General features: G+C 48.7%; 1 protein-coding gene across 1 annotated transcript; it reads right to left on the reverse strand.

The window, feature by feature from the left end:
* Positions 1–1,915: 1,915 nt before the first annotated feature.
* LOC129713839 (nucleobindin-2-like) lies at positions 1,916–25,574 on the reverse strand. Its single transcript, XM_055663171.1, is given in 13 exon segments — positions 1,916–2,959; positions 5,928–6,030; positions 7,263–7,433; positions 9,883–9,972; positions 11,132–11,225; positions 11,227–11,260; positions 13,141–13,231; positions 14,727–14,912; positions 15,696–15,799; positions 17,369–17,501; positions 18,494–18,601; positions 24,128–24,251; positions 25,422–25,574. Coding segments are annotated over 12 exon segments (1,515 nt in total). The 5' UTR covers positions 24,233–24,251; positions 25,422–25,574; the 3' UTR covers positions 1,916–2,663.
* Positions 25,575–25,690: the final 116 nt, after the last annotated feature.

The following is a 25,690-nucleotide window of genomic DNA, read 5'->3' on the forward strand; positions in this document are numbered from 1 at the left end:
GGTGGTCTGTAGCATTCTGTTTCTGAGGTAGGATTCAGGTGGAGGGTTAGTTCAAGAGCCTGATAATGGTAGGGAAGTAGGTGTTTCTGAACCAGGTAGGTTTTGATCCTTCGTGCCTAATATTAGCAGTGAGAAGAGGGGTTTAACTGGATGGTAGGGATGAATCCTTGATGACATGCCATCATTACCTTGGAGACAGGGTCTCATGCAGATGCTTGTGATGGACTGTGCTAAGTCCGCCACTCTCTGGAGACTCTTGCATTCCCGAGTGTTGTAATTGAAGTCCCAGGCCATGATGCAACTGCAGGAAATACGTGCAAATTCCACACTGAGATAAGGATTAAACCAGCTCCAGCTATTACAAAAATGTGGCAGAAGTGTGAACAACGCTGAGAGCCGAATGGTCAAAGATATTTAACATTAGCGGTGACGAGGGAAGGGTGGGTAGTTCTTAAGGATGGGCTTAATATAGCAGAGGGGAATCTTTCTCCAGGCAGATCTTATAAAATGTAGATTGATTTGGGTGGTGCTAAGATATGGTAAAGGTCTAAATATTGGAAGTTATTAATAAGCCACCAAATTGTAGTAGTTGTAATTAGAAATTGTAACTAGAAACATGAAAGGTTTAGATTAGTGTGGAAATAGACCTTTCAGCCTGATATGTCTGCACCAATCAGCGATCATCCATTCACTAGTTCTATCCCACACTAGGGACAATGTACAAAGCCAATTAACTTACAAACTCGCACGTCTTTGGAATTTGGGAGGAAACCAGAGCACACAGAGAAAACCCACGCGGTCACAGGGAAACTCCGTACAGACAGCACCCGTAGTCAGGATCGAACCTGGGTCCCTGGTGCTGTAAGGCAGCAACTCTACTGCTGGATCAACCTAATGGTCTAATCATGGAATACTTTGTGTAGAAGGGACAAGTTTCAAGTCGTGAAAATGCGAAGGATGAATTAAAAATGTTTTTTCTAGATCAGCAGGTTAAGGATTCAACTGGGGAAAAAAGGCTATCGAGAGCTCATTTTGTGCAGTGAAAAAAATTAATTGACAATCTTATTGTAAAAGGGCTGTCAGGGAAGAGCGACCATAATGAGCTTTACATTGAGTGTGAATGTGCTGCAGTTTCATCTGAAACTAGGGTATGAAAGGAATTTAAGGTAGGAGAGGATGAATTAGCTGTGGGCGGTTGGAGAAAATGCTTAATTACTGGTATGACTGGCAATGATTATAAGTTAGGAAATATTGCATAATTTGCAGAATGAATCGCTTTCATCTTTTCGGGGAATCCAATTTAAAAAGTGGTTCGTCATTTGCTGACAGGAGAAATTAAAGTTCGCTGAAAGAGGATTGAGAGCATTTTAGAAATTGGCAAAGAAAGGCCAAGAAATCAATCAAGCCAAGAGAATGGAGGTAAATGATCAAGAACCAGAAATAGATGTCATGAGTTTTTATAGGTCGGTAAAATGGAAAAGACGAGTGAGGGCAAATGTGATCTCGCCAGAAATAATTTGTACAGAGCCACCCATTTAGGTCAGCAGTTCTTGCCATGTGTTGATAGGATGTCACCATTACTGACCAAAGATAGATTCATCGAGTCATACAGCATTGGACTAGTTGAAACCATCCTCTCCACATCCACTCTATCCAAGCCTTCTGTACGTTCTATTCTGTGCATTTCAATTAGGTTTCCCCCCCCCCCCCCCCACCCTCATTCTTCTTAATGAGGCCCAGTTCCATCAAACGCTCATCATATGCTAACCCACTCATTCTTGTAAACCTCCTCTGGACCCTCTCCAGAGCCAGCACATCCTTCAGTGGGCTGAAGGGCCTGTTTCCTGTGTTGCTAAACTAAACTATGTATGTGTTCTACTCTCGGGAAAAGTGGAATAAGACGTCACCACAATGGCCCAGTCACACCCTTTATTTCACAAATGCTCATTAATCAAAACACACAATTCTCAACCTTGCATCGAATGCTTAAAAAGTGCATTATTTTAAAAATCAGATGCTCAATTCCTCCCTCGCTGCTCTCAGCAGGGACAGCACGTGGCCAGGAAGCTCGAGCTCCTTTGGTAGAATTTCCACCATTAATGTATATTATTCTCTGTTGCTGTGGGCACAGGTTTTAACTCATTCTGCAATATTCTAAAACATTGAAACACCTTTGCACACCGGGATCCATTCAAAGTAAATGGGAGAAACCAAAACGGGATGAGTCAGCGGCCTGGGACACAAGGTTGGGCATCATTGCGGAAACAAAGCCTGGGCTTGTGATCGCTCATCTATAGCACGCACTTGGACACCTGCTTGTCCTCCACTACAGCGTCGGGTCATCAAGCACAAAAAAAAATCGTGCCCGCTTTCCCCTTTGCCCAGTACGCAACGAGGAGCTTCCTCTCAACTCAACCCTCCGTGACCAGCGGCCAGCGTAATGTGGGATTATGCTCCCAGTCAGCAGAAGAGGGAGGCGTGGTGATGTGACGTTCAAAGCTGGAGCGACAGGGACAAAAGATGGGTACAGTGCAAGGTGTGAACTATAAAATATTCTGTATGACTGACTCAGACTTACACAGGATGAATACCCCTGATTGAGCAGAATCTGATCCTGCTGCTTCGAAACAGTGATTTATGGGACAGTCAGATGTTTGAGGTCACTATAACGGCACGGCCTGTTCTGCTTGCTTCCCCTCGGGGTCATGGGCGGCCGGTGCTGGTGGAGCGGCCTGGTGACCAGGTGGCAGTGGTTGGTTAGCCTGGTGACCGGGTGGCAGTGGTTGGTTAGCCTGGTGACTGGGTGGCAGTGGATGGTCAGCCTGGTGACTGGGTGGCAGTGGATGGTCAGCCTGGTGTCCAGGTGGCTGTGGATGGTCAGCCTGGTGTCCAGGTGCATGGTCCAGCCGCTCTACCTCAGGCTGCACCTGCGCTGGTTCATTGACCGGAGCTCGGACATCTGAAAGATCCAGAGATGCAACAAATTTTACTCAAAAGTTAACAGCTGGCAGAGCTGGGGGGGGGGGGGGCTCAACATTCAAACAATCCCATCATTGAGCACAACCCCACTAATGCAGATGGTATTCAGCACTGAACCTCCGAAATGTTGGCCTGACATAGACATTCTGGACCAAATCCCCTACTGAGCTATCATTTTCCAAGATAAGCCAAATCCCCATGTCTTAATCCCCATCCCCATGTCCCCAAGAAGGCTCATCAGCGTCTCTCCTTCCTGAGGAGACTGAAGAAGGTCCATCTGGGATCCTGGTGAACTTCTACCGCTGCACCATCGAGAGCATCCTTACCAACTGTATCACAGTATGGATGGCACTGCTCTGTCTCCGACCGGAAGGCATTGCAGAGGGTGGTGAAAATTGCCCAACGCATCACCGGTTCCACGCTCCCCTCCATTGCGTCTGTCCAAAGCAAGCGCTGCCTGCGGAGGGCGCTCAGCATCGCCAAGGACTGCTCTCACCCCAACCATGGACTGTTTACCCTCCTACCATCCGGGAGGCGCTACAGGTCTCTCCGTTGCTGAACCAGCAGGTCGAGGAACAGCCTTCTTTCGGCGGATGTCTACTAAACAACGTACCTCGGTGCTGCCAATGACACTTATTATTTTTTTTTTAAATTCAAATCGTTTGCTATGTCGCTCTTCAAGGGAGATGCTAAATGCATTTCGTTGTCTCTGTACTGTACACTGACAATGACAATTTAACTTGAATCTGAATCTGAATCTTACAATGCTGTGAACGTTTTACATTGGGTATGCAAGCAAAGAACTTCACTGTGCCTTGTCACACATGACAATAAAGTATTCCTATATTCTGCACTCTGTACCTTCCCCTTTGGTCTGTCTATCCTACTTAACTGTCACTTGAGTGTGTTTATATAAAGTAGATATATGATATGATTGGATGGCATGCAAACTAATGCTTTTCACTGTACCATGGTACCTGTGATAATAATGAACCCAAAGCTAAATAATAGAAGGTACACAAAAAAGCTGGAGAAACTCAGCGGTTGCAGCAGCATCTATGGATGCTGCTGCACCCGCTGAGTTTCTCCAGCTTTTTTGTGTACCTTCGATTTTCCAGCATCAGCAGTTCCTTCTTGAACGCTAAACAATTGAATCCTGAGTAGACACAAAGAACTGCAGATGGTGGTTTATACCAAAGATAGACACAAAGTGCTGGAGTAACTCAATGGGTCAGATAGTATCCCTGAGAAAAAGGGAGGGTGACGTTTTGGGATGGGATCATTCTTCAGATTGCTTTTTAACTGTTCCAGGCTAAAGAAGGATCTCAACCCGAAAGGTCACCCATTCTTTCTCTCCAGAGATGCTGCCTGTCCCGATGAGTTACTCCAACATTTTGTGTCTGTCTTGGGTTTAAACCAGCATCTGCAGTTCCTTCCTACCCATTAGTCTAAAGGGCCTGTCCCACTTTCGCAACCTAATTCTCGACTTCTGCCGAGTTTGCCCTTGACTCATACTCGCAGCATGGTCGTCACGAGGTCATAGGAGATCGTGATGCTAGTCATAGGTACTCGTGGCATCAAGTAGGTCGGGGCGTTTTTCTAGCCTGATGAAAAATGTTCATGAGTAAAGGAGGTCGTGAATTAGGTCGGGAAAGTGGGACAGGCCCTTAAGTAGTCTGACATAGACATTCAGGGCCAAATGAACCACTGAGCTGTCATTTAACAAGATAAGGCAGATTCTGATCAGCTTTAACTGCACCTACTGACATTTGCTTGTGGAGTTTCTCAGTTATGAAGGACCATTAAATCAATATGGATTAGTGGTTGTTGCCCATATCAAGTCACCTGTAGTTGGTCATGCCATTTCAAAGGGGAGTTAACAATCCAACATGTTGGTCTAGGATGGCGCCCAGGCCAGGCGAGTGCGTGTGCGTGTGCGTGTGTGTGTGTGCGCGTGTGTGTTTGCTGGCCACAGAAGTGGAATATGCACAACTCCAGAATCGGGGACGGACAGTTTCTTCCAAGCTATTATCAGGCAACTGAACCATTCTCTCAACAACCAGAGAACAGTCCTGAGCCACCATTTACCACATTTGAGACCCTCGGACTATCTTTAATCGGACTTTATCCTGCACGACACGTTATTCCCTTCATCATGTGTCTGTATACTGTGGATGTGGATCGATTGTAATCATGTACTGTCTTCCCGCTGACTGGTTAGTGTGCAACAAAAGCTTTTCACTGTACCTCAGCACACGTGACAATAAACTAAACTACGTTGAGTTGTGAGTTGTGAAACTTACAAAATTCTTAAGGGGTTGGACAGGCTAGATGCAGGAAGATTGTTCCCGATGTTAGGGAAGTCCAGGACAAGGGGTCACAGCTTAAGGATAAAGGGGAAATCCTTTAAAACCGAGATGAGATGAACTTTTTTCACGCAGAGAGTGGTGAATCTCTGGAACTCTCTGCCACAGAGGGTAGTTGAGGCCAGTTCATTGGCTATATTTAAGAGGGAGTTAGATGTGGCCCTTGTGGCTAAGGGGATCAGGGGGTATGGAGAGAAGGCAGGTATGGAGAGAAGGCAGGTATGGGATACTGAGTTGGATGATCAGCCATGATCATATTGAATGGCGGTGCAGGGCCGAAGGGCCGAATGGCCTACTCCTGCACCTAATTTCTATGTTTCTATGTTTTTGATTAGACCAAAGCAGAGGTGGACCACAGATCTACATGGCTTCTGGTTAATAATGTGGCAGCTTCTAATTTTGTGCAATGCCTTCATGTCCGGAGTAGGCTTTCAATGCCATGGTATCAATGGGAGAGGAAAGGACAGGCAAAGTCTTGGTGAAGGTATACACATTGAACATGGGTGACAAGGTTACCAACACCACCGATCACCAGAATGATCTGGAGACGATAAGGCTTATCTCAACATCAGATCTCCTTACCTGCCGCTGCTTCAGGGGGCTGGAATTTCAGCTCTCCTCCGGGACCAGAAGGGGGGGCTTTGTCTTTCTGCTGGGATTTCTTCTGCTCCATCTGCTGCAAGGCCTGGATCACAAGAAAGAGAGAAGTCAGGGAAGGGCCGCCAGGTGCCGAGTGCGAGAGGTAGCAACGCCATCCCCGTACTGGGATGGTGATTGTCAGTGGTCTGCATAAGGACTCACCAACCCATGGTCAATACCGAATTACTACCTCAGTAGCAACAATTGGTCTGAGAACCCATGGCTAGGGAAGGAAGTATTTGGGTCGCAAACAGTGTCAGTGATACTTTCCAATGGCCACCAAAAGGATGTGCAGTCACAGAAACAGGCCCTTACATCCCTCAAGTCCCACCAAGCACCCATTTCACATTCATTCTGTTTTTCCTTCACACTCCCATACCCCTCGCTCCCACTCTACTAATCACCTTCTCACCAGAGGCAATTTACAGCCAATTCACCTGTTAACTTGCACGCTGTGTATGAGGATATTGCATGGTTCAAGAGCCTGAGCTATAGGGAAAAGTTGGGCAGGCTAGGCGTTTATTCCTTGGAGTGCAGGAGGCCGAGAGGTGATCTTATAGAGGTGTATAAAATCCTGCAGCAAATCAATAGGGTGAACTTCATTTTTACCCAGGGAAAGTGAACCATGAATAAAATAGGAACCACATGGGCACATTTTTCACTCACAGGGTGATGGGTTTATGAAGCAAGCTATCAAGGGGGGTAGACACACTGAACTGCAGATGCTGGTTTATTATAAAAAAAAGTCCAAAGTGCTGGAGTCATTTAGGTCAGGCCTGCCTGGACATCTAAGTTACTCCAGCACTTTGTGTCTTTTTTTGTCAAAGGAGGCAGTTTCTATAATACGTGTAGCATTTAAAGGACATTTGGGCAGGTATATGGATAGGAAAGGTTTAGTGGGACACGGGCTTAACATGGGCAAATGTTGACAAATGTTGTCCAGAACAAGGGGTCACAGTTTGAGGATAAGGGGGAAGTCTTTTAGGTCCGAGATGAGCACATTTTTTTTCACACAGAGTGGTGAATCTGTGGAATTCTCTGCCACAGAAGGTAGTTGAGGCCACAGTTCATTGGCTATATTTAAGAGGGAGTTAGATGTGGCCCTTGCGGCTAAAGGGATCAGGGGGTATGGAGAGAAGGCAGGGATGGGATACTGATTTGGATGATCAGCCATGATCATATTGAATGGTGGTGCAGGTTCGAAGGGCCGAATGGCCTACTCCTGCACCTATTTTCTATCCTGCAGGGACACAGGGTCAGAAGGGGGGGGGCTCTCACCTGTTGGTATTCCTTCTTCTGGGCGTCGAGCTCACTCTGCCTCCGCTGCAGGTCCTCGTGCTCCTTCCTCAGCTGCTCCACCTTGTGGGCGATCTCAGCCTCCTGCTCGGCCAGTTCCCGCTCGTACTGACGCAGCTCCTCCTCCGTGTAGATTTGCGTCTCGTCCAGCGTCTGCTCCAGAGTAAGGGGGAGAGGTCAGTGGATCGGCAGCCCAAACCTGTGCCCACAAGCCCACTGACCTAACAGAGTCACACAGTGACTGCATCTCTTCCCCCCCACCCCACCCCCGTCATCCCCACTCTCACTACTCTCACCCCAACCATGGACTGTTTACCCTCCTACCATCCGGGAGGCGCTACAGGTCTCTCCGTTGCAGAACCAGCAGGTCGAGGAACAGCTTCTTTCCGGCGGCTGTCACTCTACTCAACAACGTACCTCGGTGACTGCCAATCACCACCCCCCCCCCGGACACTTATTATTATTTATTCAAATCGTTTGCTATGTCGCTCTTCCAGGGAGATGCTAAATGCATTTCGTTGTCTCTGTACTGTACACTGACAATGACAATTAAAATTGAATCTGAATCTGAAGTTCCTATGAGTTTAGTTTAGCGTCACGTGTACTGAGGTACAGTAAAAAGCTTTTGCTGCGTGCTGACCAGTCAAGCGAAGTACAGTACACATGGTTACAATCAAGCCATCCACAGTGTTTAAGAAAGAACTGCAGATGCCGGAACAATCGAAGGTAGACAAAAAATGCTGGAGAAACTCAGTGGGTGAGGCAGCAACTATGGAGTGAAGGAAATAGGCAACGTTTCGGGCTGAAAACCTTCTTCAGACTTTCCTATCCATGTATCTGTCCAAGTGTCTTTTAAAAAAAACGTCACATGAGGAAGGGTCTCGACCTGAAACATCACCTCTGTGTTCTCCAGAGATGCTGCCTGACCCGCTGAGTTTCTCCAGCATTTTTTGTCTACAGTGTACAGATACGAATGAAAGGAAATAACATGAATCGCGTTTACTTTAAGATAAAGTCTGATCAAAGATAGTCGGAGGGTCTCCAATGACGTGGATAGTATCTCAGGACTGGTATCGAGTTGTTGGTTGGATGGTTCAGTTGCCTGATAACACCCGAGAGGAAACTGCCCCTGAATCCGGAGGTGTGCGTTTTCACACTTCCATACCTTTTGCCCGATGGGAGAGAGGAGAAGAGGGAGGGGGCTGGGGTGCGACTCGTCCTTGATTATGCTGCTGGCCTTGCCCAGGCAGCGTGAGGTATAAATGGAATCAATGGAAGGGAGGTTGGTTTGCGTGACGGGTATAGACAACATCGGCAATCTGCCTTGGACTAGCCACATCGAGGCTGTGGGCCAGAAAGCACACCGACACCTCTACTTCCTTAGAATTTCCTTCGAAAGCTTAGGAAGTTCGGCATGTCCCCAACAACTCTCGCCAACTTCTACAGATGCGCCGCGGAAAGCATTTTATCGGGATGCATCACAGCACAGTTTGGGAACGGCTCTGTCCAAGACTGCAAGAAGTTGCAGCGAATTGTGGATGTAGCCCAGACCATTGCACACACAAACCTTCTTCCCATTGTCTCCATCTACACTTCACGCTTCCTTGGCAAGACCAGAAGCATAACCAAGGAACAGTCTCACCCCGGTCACTCCCTTTTCTATCCTCTCCCATCGGGCAAGAGATACAGAAGATTAAAAACGCACACCCCCAGGTTCAGGGACAGTGTCTTCCGAGCTGTTATCAGACAACTGAACAGTCCTCTCGTCCACTAGTGAATGGCCCTGCCCTCCCATCTACCTCATTGGAGACCTTTGAACAATCCTTAATCGGACATTTTTCTTGCACTAAATATTGCATCCTGAATCTATACACTGTGGATGGTTTAATTGTAATCATATATAGTCTTTTCTTTGACTGGATTGCACGCAAACGAAAGCTTTTCACTGTACCTTGGTACATGTGACAATAAACTAAACTAAATCTCCAACCCCCCCAAAAACCCTAAAGGGCCTGTCCCACTGTACGAGGTAATTCACGAGTTCTCCCGAGTTTTCCCCCCCTGACTCAAACTCGGAGAATGTCCGTAACGGGTCCGTGGGAGTTCGTGGATGTCTCGTAGCGGCTCGTACGAGTAAAAAGTAACAAATCCTTTCATCGCGAGTATTTTTTTAAACTCGTGGACATTTTTCACAGTGTGCTAAAAAAACGTCACGAGTTTACCGGATTTCCCGAGTACCTACCGTTACTCGTACGAGCCGCTACGGGACACCCACGAACTCCTACGGACCCGCTACGGGCATTCTCCGAGTTCGAATCAGTGGAAAACTCGGGAGAATTACCTCGTACAGTGGGATAAGCCCTTAAGGCTCCATCTTCCCCCCCCCCCCCCCCACCCACCCCCCCCCCCACCCACACTCTCTCCCAGGTCAGCACAGCCTTGAACCAGCACCAGCCACTAACCCCCCCCCCCACCCTCCCTCTGCTCACTCACATCACACCCACACAAGACATGAGTACCACAGTCAGCCACTCTCACACCATTCACCACTGCGTTCAACCCCGCTCCACTCATCCCTCCCTCCTGGTAACCAGGCACTGACCTCCCACTCCTCCGGCTCCAGGAACTCCTTCTTCTCTGTGGATTTCAGGAATTCCTCCAGGGTGACCAGCCGATCCTTGTCGGTGTCCACCTGCCAGGCAAGTAGATGGTCAGTGAGGTGAAGAGTCATGCAGGCAGGAGTCCTGGCCTGGAGACATTGCCTGTCCATTCCAGGGGCAATATCTCCAGATTTTAAATGGGAGAGCGAGATCAGGACATGAATTCCCAATAACGTCCAGCTACTTTTGACATAGAAATGCCTTGCTTATTAAAAGAGACAGAACAGAGGGAGCAGGGGAGAGAATACTGATGCTACAGCAGGAATGTTTGACCCTTAACTTAGATTGAATTAAACTGACTAGTCATGCTGTATAGCATTTAGTCATTACACCCTGTTGAAACAAGGAACTGCAGATGCTGATTTACACAAAAGGACACAAAGTGCTGGAGAAACTCAGCAGGTCAGGCAGCAACAATGGAGAACGTGAACAGGTGACGTTTCGGGTCAGGACCTTTCCTCAGACCAGCAGAAATCACAGAGGGGGAGGGTCTCACAGGACTCCAGTCGGAGAGAGGAGGAGAGCTTCTTCAAAGTTGCCATACCTTGAGGAGATTTAGTGGCGGAGCAGTCAAAATGACGAAACAAGGAACTGCAGGTGCTAGTACACACAAAAGGACACAAAGTACTGGAGTAACTCAGCGGGTCAGGCAGCATCTCTGGAGAACACAGATACCCGATGTTTCAGGTTGGGACCCATCATCAGACACTGAAGAAGCCTGAAGATGGGGCCCCTATCTGAAACATCACCTATCCATGTTCTCTGGGGATGTTGCCTGACCCACTGAGTTACTCCAGCAGTTTGAGTCATTACATCTTGATGGGATCACACTGCTCCATTCCAGCAAAGGAGTTTTTGGAGTGGAGCTCTGTATAAAAATGAATCGTTAAGGAACAGTGACAGACACCCCTCCAAGCATGACCGTCCGAAGGGGGGGGGGGGGGGGCATTGGGTGCGACCGCACCCCCCTTTTTTCTCCCAGAGTAAGAAAAAATCCGGAGGAAGAAGAAGGGAAAAAAATTGGAGGCAATCAGCGTTGCCACTTTGTCGGAAACCGTCCGAAATTCTGGTTCAGGCCGCAGGATGATTTGGGAGAAGAGGGGAAAATAATGCGTCCATCCGTGCCCTCGCAGTTTGGGAAGCGACGCATACAAGTCTGGCTCAGCTATCTGAGCCCAGGACTAAACTCACCTCATTCATCACATGCTCCCTCATCCGCAGCCGCTCCTCTTCCATCTCCACCATGTCATCCTCCTCGTTTTTGGGATCGTAAACTTTCTCCAGCTTCACGTGATGCAAAAAAAGTTTTTAAATTAATATCTACAGGGCCCTGCAAGTCACACAGTGACTGAGAGACCGGCAATTAACACCCCCTATCTGCAACCCTCCTGAACGGTTCACCAGACTGATTCCTGGGATGTCAGGACTGTCTTATGAAGAAAGACTGGATAGACTTGGTTTATACTCTCTAGCATTTAGGAGATTGAGAGGGGATCACCATTGAAACTTACCAAAATACCTTAAGGGGTTGGACAGGCCAACGGAAGATCCTGTTCCCCTATGTTAGGATTAGCTCCATGTGAACAGGGGTCACAGCTTATAGGGGGGGAAATCCTTTAAAACATGAGAAGAACTTTTTAGATTTGCAGTGGTGGTCTGGAACTCTCTGCCACACCTGGGTAGTTGAGGCCAATTCATTCTACGGTCAATAGGGAATTTAGATGTCGGGCCCTTGTGGCTAAGGGGATTAGGGGGTATGGAGAGAAGGCAGGTACGGGATACTGAGTTGGATGATCAGCCATGATCATATTGAATGGCGGTGCAGGCTCGAAGGGCCGAATGGCCTACTCCTGCACCTAATTTCTATGTTTCTATGTTTCTATGAACACTCGGGCAAAAACATGCGAGGAGCACCTTCTGAGATCGGCCACGATCTGAAGCCTGGGTCAAGGAAGATCACCATTGCCTTACCGATACCCGAGCAGTCAACGGGAGACCCTGCCTACCTAGCAGAGGATTAGCTCATGTGAACAGCACCTCAAATTCAATAGGGTACGTCGATGGCACAGCAGTTAGATTTGCAGACTGGTCCTCCAAAGGCAACACCTGGATGGAGTTTAAATCCCATCACGGTCAATAGGGAATTGAATCTCGGTTAATAATTTGGCATTTGGAGAAAACATCACCATCGTGATCTCAAAAGTTACCAGACTGCCATGGAAACCAACCTGATGCCTTGACACGGTTAGGACTCTAGACATATCCCAGGACATTGACTATTAAATTTATTTTGAAATGGCTGAGCAAACCACTCTGTTCAGGGCCATCCAGAGAGGGGCAGTAAGCCCTGGCATTGCCAGTGGTGCCCAGATCCCCAAAACGAAATAGTACAGTAGAAATTGGGTGAAAATACTCAAGGGGGGTTTGGGGGGGGGGAAATTTAGGCAAGTGTGTTCGAATCTGCGAAAGACCTGAGCCTGCGGAAGGCAACACTCACTATCGATTTAAGGAAAGGTTACATGCGCCTGGTACCGGGATATCTGACACAGGGTCACCCAGTCAACGTTTAGACGACTGGGGAAGAGAGTACCTCGCAGTCCCGGTGAACAAGTGCACTGCCACACACTCACACAGCTAGGTGTCAGAGGCTGGGAGACTACTGTCAAGCACACCAGGGTCTGGGCTACCCCAGACATGGATACAAGAGGTTCAATTTCAATTGTCATTGTAAACAGTGCTTCAGTTCCTGAGACAAACGCCGTGCATTTAGCATATCCCTGGAAGAGTGACATAGAAAATGATTTGAATAAATAATAATAAGTGACAGAACAGCGGGGGGTACCGGGAGATCACCACAGGAGGTAGGATGAGTAGAGTGACACTGGGGAAGGGCTCACTGTTCCTCGAGATTGTGTGGTATTGGGCAACGACCTGACTGGGAGATAAAAGAACCAGGGGAGGGGCTACACCAAGATCCCGGTGGGGTGGGGTGGGCTACGGAAAGGAAAAGGGATCAGTGAGAGTGGGTTGATAGATTTTGGGAGAGGGATGGAGACCACATAGTGCGATCAAAAGGGGTGGACTAGGTGGATAGAGGGACGTCGATAGAAGAGAGGGTCTCCCTTGACCATGTGAGGCTGGAAACAGAGTGGGAACGAGGGAAAGCAGTGGGTCTGGCGAAGGAACCCCTTGTAGTTTACCATGCAGTTTGAAGAAAGTCTTTGGGTTGAACTCGTTGGGGTCGAGACCGTCCGTTTCCTCCCACACCTCCTTCAACTGGTCCCGGCTCCCCTGTCACAGAGACAAAAACAAAGGCCATCAACAAGGGCTCCAGCTAACCCTTCACTTCAAACCCCACTGATCAAAGCAATCTCCTTGTAGACCAGAAGTTTGAAGGATACGTACAGAAGGTGGCTCTATAGGAAAGGTGCAAGCATGTGCAATGCTATTGACCAAAGGATGTTTCATGTTCCTGAATTGGATGGAGCATTTGTGACAGAAACCAGTGAAGTGCATTGTAAGGGCAGCACAATGGTGCAGAGACCCGGGTTCTATCCATGCAGATTTCTATCTAAATGGCGACAAGTTGGGAAAAGGGGAAGTACAACGGGATCTGGGGGTCCTTGTACATCAGTCTATGAAAGTAAGCATGCAGGTACAGCATGAAAGCGAATGTGAAGAAAGCGAATGGCATGTTGGTCTTTATAACAAGAGGAATTGAATATAGGAGCAAAGAGATCATTCTTCAGTTGTACAGAGACCTAGTGAGACTAGACCTGGAGTATTGTGTGCAGTTTTGGTCCCCTAATTTGATTTGAGAAAGGACATTCTTGCTATTGAGGGGGTGCAGCGTAGGTTTACAAGGTTAATTCCTGGGATGGCGGGACTGTCATATGCTGAGAGAATGGAGCAGCTGGGCTTGTACATTCTGGAGTTTAGAAGGATGAGAGGGAATCTCATCTTATTGTTAAGGGTTTGGACACGCTATAGGCAGGAAGCATGTTCCCGATGTTAGGGGAGTCCAGAACCAGGGGCCACAGTTTAAGAATAAGGAGTAAGCCATTTAGAACGGAAACACTTTTTCTCACAGAGAGTGGTGAGTCTGTGGAATTCTCTGTCTCAGAGGGCGATGGAGGCCGGTTCTCTGGTTGCTTTCAAGAGAGAGCTCGATAGGGCTCTTAAAAATAGCGGAGTCAGGGGATATGGGGAGAAGGCAGGAACGGGGTACTGATTGGGGATGATCAGCCATGATCACATTGAATGGCGGTGCTGGCTCGAGGGACCGAATGGCCTACTCCTGCATTATTGTCTATTGATCCTGGGTTCGGGCGCTGTCTACATGAAGTTAGCACTTTCTCTCTGTGGCCTACATCCGGGTTCTCCGGTTTCCTCTCACACGCCCAAGACGTGCGGGTTTGTAGGTTAAATGGCCTCTGTAAAATTGCCCCTAGTGTGTAGGCAGCGGACTCGAAAGTGGTATAACATAGAACCAGTGTGAATGGGTGATCGATGGTCGGCATGGACTTTGTGGGCCGAAGGGCCCGTTTCCTCGCTACATTTTTTGTAATCAATCAAAATAATAGAAAATGCCTGAGCAATTTAGACTGGAGGTAAAAGATCAGTTTGCATGAATATTGTGAATGGATCAGTTATTTTGAATGTGGGGAGGGTCAGGGCTGGCGATCACCCGGTGAACGAGCAAGCTTCTGGTGGCACTGAAGGATGGTTCTCTCTCGTTTGCCCGAGTCAAAGGTCTACACCATCCTCCCGCCCCCTCTGCCCTCACCGGCACGTTGACCTTTGGATGTTCCTTGTGTTTCTCCTTCATCTGCTGGAACCGAGCCTCCTCCGCGTTGCGCTTCTCCTCGTCCAGAGATTTGAGGTACTCCCGCCTCTCGTGCTCCTTCAGCATCTCGTAGCGTTTGAACTCCTCGTGGTGGGCTTGGTCGTAGTGCTCCAGATCTTTGGTGGCCTGCAGATCCACACCAGTACTGAGTGTTAGTCACTCCATTGTACAGCAGGAGGAAGAGTGGTTGATGTCCCTGTCCACTATTTCACCACTGCTCGCCCACCAGCAGCCACTGCCCTTCCTTCAATCTCCACCTTCAGGGCTCACAAGATCATAAGTGATACGAGCAGAATTAGGCCATTCGGCCCATCAAGTCTACTCCGCCATTCAATCCATCTCTCCCTCCTTACCCCATTCTCCATCCTCCCCATAACCCCTGGCACCCGCATTAATCAAGAATCTCTTATCAGTCTGAAGAAGGGTCTCGACCCAAAACATCCTTCTCTCCAGAGATGCTGCCTTCTCTCCAGAGATTCCTTCACCCATTCTTTCTCTCCAGAGATGTTGCCTGTCCCGCTGAGTTACTCCAGTTTTTTGTGTCTATCTTCAGTTTAAACCAGCCTCTGCAGTTCCTTCCTAAACATATTCCATCATGGCTGATCTATCTCTCCCTCCTAACCACATTCTCCTGCCTTCTCCCCATAACCTCTGACACCCATACTAAACAAGAATCTATCTATCTCTGCCTTAAAAATATCGACTGTCAGCATCCACAATTCCACAGATTCACTACCTTCTGACTAAAGAAATTCCTCCTCGTCTCCTTCCTAAAATAACACCCTTTAATTCTGATGCTATGTCCTCTAGTCCTAGACTCTCCCACCAGTGGAAACATCACTCCGAACCGAGTTTCTCCCATTAAGATACCCAATGGCAGCAGAGCAGCTCACAACATGCACCACCCACCGCTTGGATCAGCAGCTCCAAGTCTCGAGCCTCGAAGGTGTGGGCATTCTTCGGATCCAGGTGTTCAATCTGCTTCAGTAGGTTCAGGTGATCGATCTGCACACCTGGGAAGACGGGAGGGGGAAATGGGTGAACGCTGAGCTCAAGTTGGGGCTGATAAATCCACCAGGTTTAATACTGCTTGACCAAACACGGGCGGCACCGCGGTAGAGTTGCTGCAACTGAGATCTGGGTTCGATCCTGACTACAGGTGCTGCCTGTACGGAGTTTGTATGTTCTCCACGCGACCTGCATGGGTTTCCTCTGGTTTAGTCCCACACTCCAAAGACGTGCAGGGCTGCAGGCTAATTGAAAATTGTCCCCAGTGTGTGTCGGATGGTTAGTGTGGGGGAGGGGATCGCTCGGTGGGCTTTAGGGCCCGTTTCTGCTCTGTACCTCTAAAGCTAAAGACACCTTGCCTGTGGTTTCCCCTGCATCATCCCCACAATCTTTCCTCAAGGCCAACACCATGCCCACAACTATGTGACTCCATGTACTACCCCAAGGCTCTGCCAGCATTTCCTCCCCCCTATTCCTACTCAAGACGTTGAAAACCAGCGGTTCTACCCTAACTCAAGAAGCCCACAGTTGCCCGAGCTCATGTGCCAGGGCCCCTGCCAATGTCACCAGACAAACACCAAGATCCCCGCTCCACCCACAATACCTGATTCTCATTTGCAATTTTGTCTCATCACATTCTCCCATTAACCCCCCCACCTTTTTCACATCCCCACATTCTTTCCCCCCCTCTTACATCTTTCCCCTTTCCCCCCCACCCAACATCCAGTCAGGGGATATGGAGAGCGCTGGCTCTGATTGGGGATGACTAGCCTGATCACAGTGAATGGCGGGCGCTGGCTCGAATTGGCCTACTATTGCACCTATTGGCTATTATCTATTGTCTAACTCTCTGAGCCGCCACTAAACCCCAGGCCATTATTCCACCCCTATCATTCATTATGGGCTCCTGGAATTCATTCCAACCAACAGAGACCATTAACACTTTGCCCGGTGATTAACTTTGCCTTCCCCACCATGAGAACAACAGAGTGGTGGAGCTGGACAGCACGGAAACAAGCCCCACCTCCGCCCAACTCATCCGCGCCAACCCAAGTTGCCAAAACGAGCTGGTCCCACTTGCAGCACCTGGCCCACACACATATCCATGTACTTGTCCTCGTGCCTTTTTAAATGTCAATGACAAGGGAACCATCAAGGCCACCAAGTCGGAGCCTGATCAGTTCTGTATTCATGCCTATTATATTGTGCTGAAGCAAAGCAAGAATGTAATTGTCCCATCTGGAACATATGACAATAAACTCTCTTGACTCGACAGCCTGCCATCACTCCTCGTACCCAGTGAGACAAAGCACCTCCACTGTGGTTCCCCACAACCTTCACCATTCCCCCAGTCTCCCCTCAACTCCAATGCCATGCCCACAAGGATGTCCCTGCCTCTACCACTTCCTCTGGCAGCCCGTTCCATAAACCCACCACCCTTTCTGTGGAAAAAGTTGCCCTCCGTGTCCCTATTGATTTTTTCCCCTTCACAGCGTTAACCTATAGCCCTGTAGTTTCTGACTCGCTGGCCCCTGGGAAGAAGAATCCGAGCTAATGCAAGAAAATGCTCTCACTCTCTCCTTGCTCAGCGTCCATCTTTGCCTTGATCAGCATCCGCAGCCTGGACACCTCCTGCCGCTTCAGCTCATCCAGCTTGGTTCGGATGTGGTGACTGACAAAATCCAGCTCTGTACTCAGCTTCCCACTCTGTGGAATGAACCAGCATTTCAATAACAAGGGACAACCCAAGCGACCGATTCGGAGCCCGACAGTACACCATCGTCCCTCGTAACACCGATTTCCCCCAACCCCATCCCTTCACCATTCCCACAATCTGCCCCCGACTCTAATGCCATCCCCACAAGAATGTGACCCCGTGTACTATTCCAATACCCTGCCAGCAATTCCTCCCCCATTCCTATTCAAGAAAAGCTGCAGTACTACTCTAACTCAAGAAGCAAACAGTTTCATGTCTTCAGGTGCCAGGGCATTGCCCTGCCAATGTCACCGGACACCGAGACCCCCCCCACACACAATACCTGATCCCTGTTTGCAGTTCTGTCCAGTCTCATTTTCCCATTGCCCCCCCCTTTAATCCTCCCTTAAACCCCTGTCCCACTGTACAAGTTCATTCCAAGAGTTCTCCCGAATTTGCCCTGATTCGAACTCGGAGATTTACGGTAATGGCCGCTCATCGGTACTCGGGGCTCTCGTGGACATTTTTCAACAAGTTGAAAAATCTTCAAGAGTCTTCCCGAGCTTACCTGCCGTTAGCGAGTCTTCCCGAGTACCAGCCGTTAGCGTTACGAGCCGCTAAGAGACACCCCCGAGCTCCGACGTACCCGCTATGTTCATTCTCAGTGCTTACCACGAATCTGATTTTTTTTTAAAACTTGGGAGAGCTCTTGGAATGAACTTGGGGCAGGGCTATTACACCTTCCCCCTTCGATTTTCCAACTCTACATTAAACTCCAGGCCATTAGTCAAATCCCAGACTACATGGTTCTCTCCCTCCTCGCCTCTTGGACCCGGGCCACTGATCCTCAGTCTCTCCGTGCCAATTCCAAAACAAGTTCAGAATCCATGGGTGGATTCACGAGTCAGGGTTCCCAAAGCCGGACCCACCCTGCCAACCCAACATGACTTCCGCTGATCCAGCTCGCTGCTCCCCTCCATCCTCTGGTTGACCCTCCACTGACCTTGATGTCTTCTACATTGGCCGTCTGCAACTTCTCACGGAAGTGGGTGTCAGTCTCCAGGACGTCGATCACTTCGCGGAGGTAGCGATCGTAGTACAAGCCCGTGTCCTGCACCAGAGCAAATGGACAGTCAGATCACGCCGCTGGCTCGGAACCAAGTGCGCCACAAGAAGATGGGGGACCTTGGGAGCTGGATTGCTGCTCTAACCAGTGTCCATTGTCCTCCCATACCCAACGGATGCTACTTTAGATGGAGTCAAATTCATTTTAATATAAATATTACATAGATATAAAAATGCGCAGCAGTGATTGCAGTGGCGAGCACTGGTTGTGGTGGTGGAAGAGGAGACAGAGACAAGAGACGAGAGACAAGAGACGAGAGACAGAGAGAGAGAGAGACAGAGGAGAGAGAGACAGAGAGAGAGAGAGAGAGAGAGAGAGAGAGACAGAGGAGAGAGAGACAGAGAGAGAGGACGAGAGAGAGAGAGAGAGAGACAGAGAGAGAGAGAGAGAGAGAAAGAGAGAGAGAGAGAGAGAGAGAGAGAGAGAGAGAGAGAGAGAGAGAGAGACAGAGAGAGAGAGAGAGACAGAGAGAGAGAGAGAGAGACAGAGAGAGACAGAGAGAGAGAGAGAGAGACAGAGAGAGACAGAGAGAGAGAGAGGAGAGACATAGAGACATAGACACAGATACACACACAGACAGAGAGACACAGACACACAGAGAGACAGGCACACACACACACACACACACACACACTAGGAAAGCTGCAAGAAATGGTGTCCATCTGCCTCTGCTCTTCCCCATTCCCATCAATGTGGAAAGGAGTAGAGATGTGATGAGGGATAGAGATAATCCAAGGAATTAGAGGCCTATGAGCCTCGCGTCAGTGGTAGAAAAGGCACTGGAGAGGATTTTTCGGGATAGGATTTACTTCCATTAGGAAAGGGATGGGTTAATTACGGACATCAAAAATCCTTCCTTAAACACAGAATCCAATACAGTACTCAAGATAAAGTCTAATCAATGTTCGATACAACTGAAGCATTAACTTCCCCGTTTTATTTCTGAACACACTGTTTTCTGTGAGCCAGCCAATGTTTCATCCTACACCATGTGATTTGTTTGTTGCAAAAACCTTTCATGCTTTCTGTAAACCCACCAGTAACCCTTCATCCAGAAGACCTATTACTGACTCAGTTTATTAAGTGAGTCACGCATGACTTCCTCATCACAAAACCACATTGACGTTGCTTGATTATCTTGAACTTTGCATGTTCCTGCCATAACCTTTGATGACTGTCTAAAATGTTCCCTATGACAGACGTTAAGCTAACTGGCCTTTCTGTTTTTCTGTCTCCCTCTCGCTTAGAATTAAGAGCGGCGCAGTGGCACAGCGGTAGAGTTGCTTTTCACAGCGGTGGAGACCCGGGTTTGATCTTGACTATGTGTGCTGTCTGTATGGGGTTTGTACGTTCTCCCAGTGACCGCGTGGGATTTCGCTGGGTGCTCCGGTCTCCTCCAATATCCCAAAGAGTGCAGGTTTGTAGGTTAATTGGCTTTGAAAATTGTCCCTCGTGTGTAGGATAGAATTAGTTGTTGGTCGACGAGGATTTGGTGTGTTAAAGTGGCTTGTTTCACTACACTAAAACTAAACTAAGAAGGTCGACAAGAAATGCTGGATAAACTCAGCAGGTGAGGCAGCATCTATGGAGCGACGGAATAGGCGACGTTTCGAGACGAGACCCTTCTTCAGACTGATGTCAGGGTGGGGGGGGAGAGAGAAAGGAAGAGGCGGAGACAGTAGGATGTGGGAGAACTGGGAAGGGGAGGGGAAGGAGGGAGAAAGCAAGGGCTATCTAAAATTAGGGAATTCAGCGTTCATACTGCTGGGGTGCAAACTACCCAAGCGAAATATGAGATGCTGATCCTCCAATTTGCGCTGGGCCTCACTCTGGCAATGGTGGAGGCCCAGGACAGAAAGGTCAGATTGGGAATGGGAGGGGGAGTTGAAGTGCTGAGCGATCAGGTTGGTTCACAGGGACTGAGCGGAGGTGTTCAGCGAAGCGACGCCGAGCCTGCGCTTGGTCTCGCAGATGTAGAGAGGTTGACACCTAGAACAGCAGATGCAGTAGATGAGGTTGGAGGAGGTGCAGGTGAACCTCTGCCTCACCTGGAAAGACTGATAGGGTCCTTGAATGGAGTTGAGGGAGGGGACGTATAGGGACAAGTGTTACATTTCCTGTGGTTGCAGGGGAAAGTACCTGGGGAGGGGGTGGTTTGGGTGGGAAAGGCCGAATTGACCAGGGAGTTACGAAGGGAACGGTCTCTGCGGAAAGCAGAAAGGGGTGGAGATGGGAAGTTCCATTTGCTATTTTCCAATTTAACAGAATCTTCCCTGAATCTGAAACCAGCTTTTTAAAAAAAATTTAATGAATGCATAAGATGGTGTTCATCTGGACCCAGAGACTTGTCTGCCCACAACTCGACTCATGATCGACTCTGCGTTCCTCTTTCCCTTCCAATTCTTCATGACAGCTATTTTTGGGATGTTCCCCACATTCTCCATCATGATGACTGGTGCAAAATACCTACATGTTCATTTGGCAAAGTAAAATGTCAAGGGAAGTACCAACCACTGGTTATCTGAAAATGTTAAAACATTTGTGAAAAAGGCAGGTGACCGGTCAGAAGATAAGAGAATAGCTTTCTGAGGAGAACACCTTTCTGAGGAGGCTCAAGAAAGCTCACCTGCCCCCCCCCAGATCCTGTCCAACTTCTACCGCTGTACTATCGAAAGCATCCTGACCACCTGCTTCACGGTATGGTACAGCAGCTGCACCGCAGCTGACAGGAAGGCACTGCAACGGGTGGTGAAAACCACTCAGCACATCATCGGTGCCCCGCTCCCTGCCATGGATGCCCTCCACCGAAAACGGTGTCTGAGACGGGCCGGGAAAATCATCAAGGACCCCTCTCACCCTAACCATGGACTGTTTGCCCTCCTCCCATCAGGGAGACGGTACAGGAGCCTCAGGTCTCGCACAAGCAGGCTGAGGAACAGCTTTTTCAACAACACCATTACACTGCTGAACTCGGAGTCCCGACGCTAGCCATCCTTAGACTCTCCCACTTGTATAAAGTTATCTGCCTATGTATCAGTTTTAATTCATCCACAATCCACACATTGTTAACCAGTATTTTTTTTAACTTTTATTGTATGCCAACTTTGTATTTTTATTTTTACTTCTACTATCTTGCACTATGACTATGACCAGACGCTAAACTGCATTTCGTTGTACCTATACTTGTATTTGTGCAATGACAATAAAGTTGAATTGAATTGAAAAAAAAAAGAAAACGGCAGAAAACAATAAAATATGAAAAAAAAGTAAAACTTCAAGCAGGATATAAAGGTGGTCTGAAATATGAAATGTTATACAGCTTTAATTCTAGCCCTTTAGAAAGTTAGCTTCAGAAATCATTAATGTAAATCAACAATATGGCAAAACGGGGACAAATGACTTCTAGAGCTGGTGTCCTGAACTTACATCATTGCTCTCTATTGCACTATGACCATCATGAGTTAAGTCATGACGCATTTCTCTATCTTATCCTAGTTTCTTATCCTTGTATGTCAATGTTCTAGATCCCAATGTATATTATGCAACCACTTCTCTGTATTAGGCTTGATGAGATCATATTTATTTTTAATTGCACTCGGAGTTCATCTGTTTTGTTTCAAAGGATACATCTCCTCAGAAACAGAACCCTTATCTTTGTCATGTTTATTTAAACTGCGGGTTTAATCTACTGATCTACCCTTTGAATTGTACTTTCTGTCCCTTCCTGTCACAGCCTGTCATTTTCCATTTTAATATCTTCACCAGTCTTCGCTCTTACAGTAATGCTTTGCTGATTTAAAGATAATTTGGAAAATAAAAACAATTTTATGCAAGCAGCAGTTCGCATCTGGAATGCACTGGCCGATGGAAACTGGCATAGATTCAATCATGGTTTTTAGAAGCGAATTCGGTCACAAACCAAACACATAAAAAGCACAACAATGGGGCAAAAAGGTAGAGGACTGGAGTTCACAGGTTTGCTCCTGAAGAGAACTAGTACAGCGGAGATAAAATTGATTAAATAATTAATCAAAGCGCAGAAATAGGTCAAAGTATAAGAACTACGGATACAATAACAGCGGATGCTGTTACCTGGTGCATAAATCAAACTGCTGGAGGAACTCATGGATACTGTGGAATTATCTGCCAATCTGTGGAACTGTCTGCCACAGAAGGTAGTTCAGGCCAGTTCATTGGCTAGATTTAAGAAGGAGTTAGATGTGGCCCTTGTGGCTAAAGGGATCAGCGGGTATGGAGAGAAGGCAGGTATGGGATATTGATTTGGATGATCAGCCATGATCATATTGAATGGCGGTGCAGGCTCGAAGGGCCGAATGGCCTACTCCTGCACCTATTTTCTATGTTTCTATACAAAGAACTGCAGTTGCTGGTTTACAAAAAAGAGAAGCATAGGGTTGCAGTAAAACTCAGCGGGTCTGGAAAACGTGGATAGGCGATGTTTCGAGTCAGGACATTTATTCACACTGATTGGGTTGGTTTCCTTAAATTGTAGAAGTCAATGTTCAAACTGTTAGGTTGTTAGCTACCCAGGCAGAAAACGAGGTGCTGTTCTTCCAGTTTACGGGTGGCCTCACTCTGGCAATGGACAGAAAGGTCAGTGTCGGAATGGGTAGGGGAGTTAAAATGGTTAGCAACCGAGAGATCCAGCAGGCTTTGTCAGACCGAGCGTTAGAATTGGATGAAATCATTCCTCGTCTACGCTTAGTCTTGCCAATGTAAAGATGGCCACATTGAGAAAAGTGAATGCAGGAGATGAAGTTGGAGGAGGTGCATACTGCCCATTGACAGAATGACACAGCAGATGGTAGACTGCCTAGCAGCTCCAAGCCCGGGTTTGAATCTGATCTTGGGAACCATCTATGTGAAGTTTGAATGTTTTTGTGATCACAATAGCTTTTTCCAGGAAAAGACACAAAGTGCTGGAGTAACACAGCAGGCCAGGCCGCATCTCTGGAGAACGTGGATGGGTAACCGAAAACGTTACATATCTATATGCTTCTAAGATGCTGCCTGATCTGCTGACTTACTACAGCACTTTGTGCTTATTTTTGTTAACCAGCACCTGCAGTTCCTAGTTTCTTGTGGGTGTCCCGCCTTCCCCCATATCCCACAGACCTGTTGGTACGCCAACTGTTTATTGTGAATTACCCCTTGGTGTAAGTTAGTGGCAAAATGAATCAAAGGAGAACTTATGGGGACATATGCAAGAAAATAGGTTGGCGGCGGTACAAGGAACTAGATAATAAGACAGCATGGACCCAAAGAGTCAAATAACCTCCTTCTGCATTATTCCAAACACACAATCATCTCCAACTAAGCTGATCGGCATCTTGCCACTTTCATTTCACTGCACATCTCGTATGTGTACGTGACAAATAAACCTGACTTGACTTGATCATGTTAGCTCGCTGATTAGGAAAACATTTAGCGCCAATAACCCCATTGACAGTCAGAGAAGAAGCACACAGCAACTCGCGATTACACACCCACCGGTGACTCGGGTTTGATCTGCTTCTCATCTTTCTTCTTTGACCGGTCGATGGGCACTGCCACAACCGATGCTAGGACGGCAGCAACAAGATACCAAAGCTCCATTAGTTCTGCAAATGGTTACCTAGTATAAAAGATGAATGGATTTAGTTTAGTTTAAGGATACAGCAGCTCATGAGTTCACTCTGACTATTGCCCATTCACACTAGTTTCCTGTTTTCCCAGTTTCAACTAATAACCCCCCCCCCCCCCCATCCACAGGTAGTCAAATGCAACAATTCTTTAACCAAATTCTCTGGTTTGGGGACACACTGCACCTTATTCTGTGCGTCAGATTTCAAGAAGTGGCAACAGGATAGTCTCCTTGTCGGGAGCAAGTGGCCACGAGGAGAGGGGAGCAAGTGGCAACCAGGACAGGGGAGCCAGTGGCCACTAGACAGGGGTGCAAGTGATCAATAGGACAGGGGAGCCAGTGGCCATCAGACAGGGGAGCAAGTGGCCATCAAACAGGGGAGCCAGTGGCCACCAGACAGGGGAGCAAGTGGCCACCAGGACAGGGGAGCCAGTGGCCACCAGACAGGGGAGCCAGTGGCCATCAGACAGGGGAGCCAGTGGCCACCAGACAGGGGAGCCAGTGGCCACCAGACAGGGGAGCCAGTGGCCATCAGACAGGGGAGCCAGTGGCCACCAGACAGGGGAGCCAGTGGCCACCAGACAGGGGAGCCAGTGGCCACCAGACAGGGGAGCCAGTGGCCACCAGACAGGGGAGCCAGTGGCCACCAGACAGGGGAGCCAGTGGCCACCAGACAGGGGAGCAAGTGGCCACCAGACAGGGGAGCAAGTGGCCACCAGACAGGGGAGCAAGTGGCCACCAGACAGGGGAGCAAGTGGCCATCAGACAGGGGAGCCAGTGGCCACCAGACAGGGGAGCCAGTGGCCATCAGACAGGGGAGCCAGTGGCCACCAGACAGGGGAGCCAGTGGCCATCAGACAGGGGAGCCAGTGGCCACCAGACAGAGGGTCTGTGGCCACCAGGAGAGGGGAGCAAGTGGCCACCAGACAGAGGGTCTGTGGCCACCAGGAGAGGGGAGCAATGAAAATGAAAATGAAAATGAAAGTGCCCATCCCCGCTGCCCTGGGCCAACAGCCGGCCCTGATCAGCCCCCAGCTCAGTCTATGGGAGGCCGCTGGATCACTCGGCCCGTCGCATCCGCCTAACCCCAAGCCCTCCCGCCAAGGGGGGAGCGGCCATTCCGCCCCGCTCTCCGCGGCTCTGCCCTGGGCTCCGGCTTACCGTGCTCGGCCCCCGGGCTGCTGCTGCCGCTGTCTGTGCTGCTGTGCCGCTGTCTCCGCGCCGCCGCCACACACACGCTCCGGAAGGAATGGCTGCTCTCCGCCTGCGGCCCTGACAACCGGCCTCAGCGCGTCTGACGCAGCCGGCGCGATGACCTCAGCGCGTCGGATTCTGCCGGCGCAATGACCTCAGCGCGTCGGACGTTGCCGGCCCGATGACCTCAGCGCGTCTGACGTCCTGACGTCAGCGGAGAGGAGGGTCTGATGCTG

Source organism: Leucoraja erinacea, chromosome 37 (genome assembly GCF_028641065.1).
Source record: "Leucoraja erinacea ecotype New England chromosome 37, Leri_hhj_1, whole genome shotgun sequence".
In the NCBI taxonomy this organism is placed as follows: Eukaryota; Metazoa; Chordata; class Chondrichthyes; order Rajiformes; family Rajidae; genus Leucoraja; species Leucoraja erinaceus.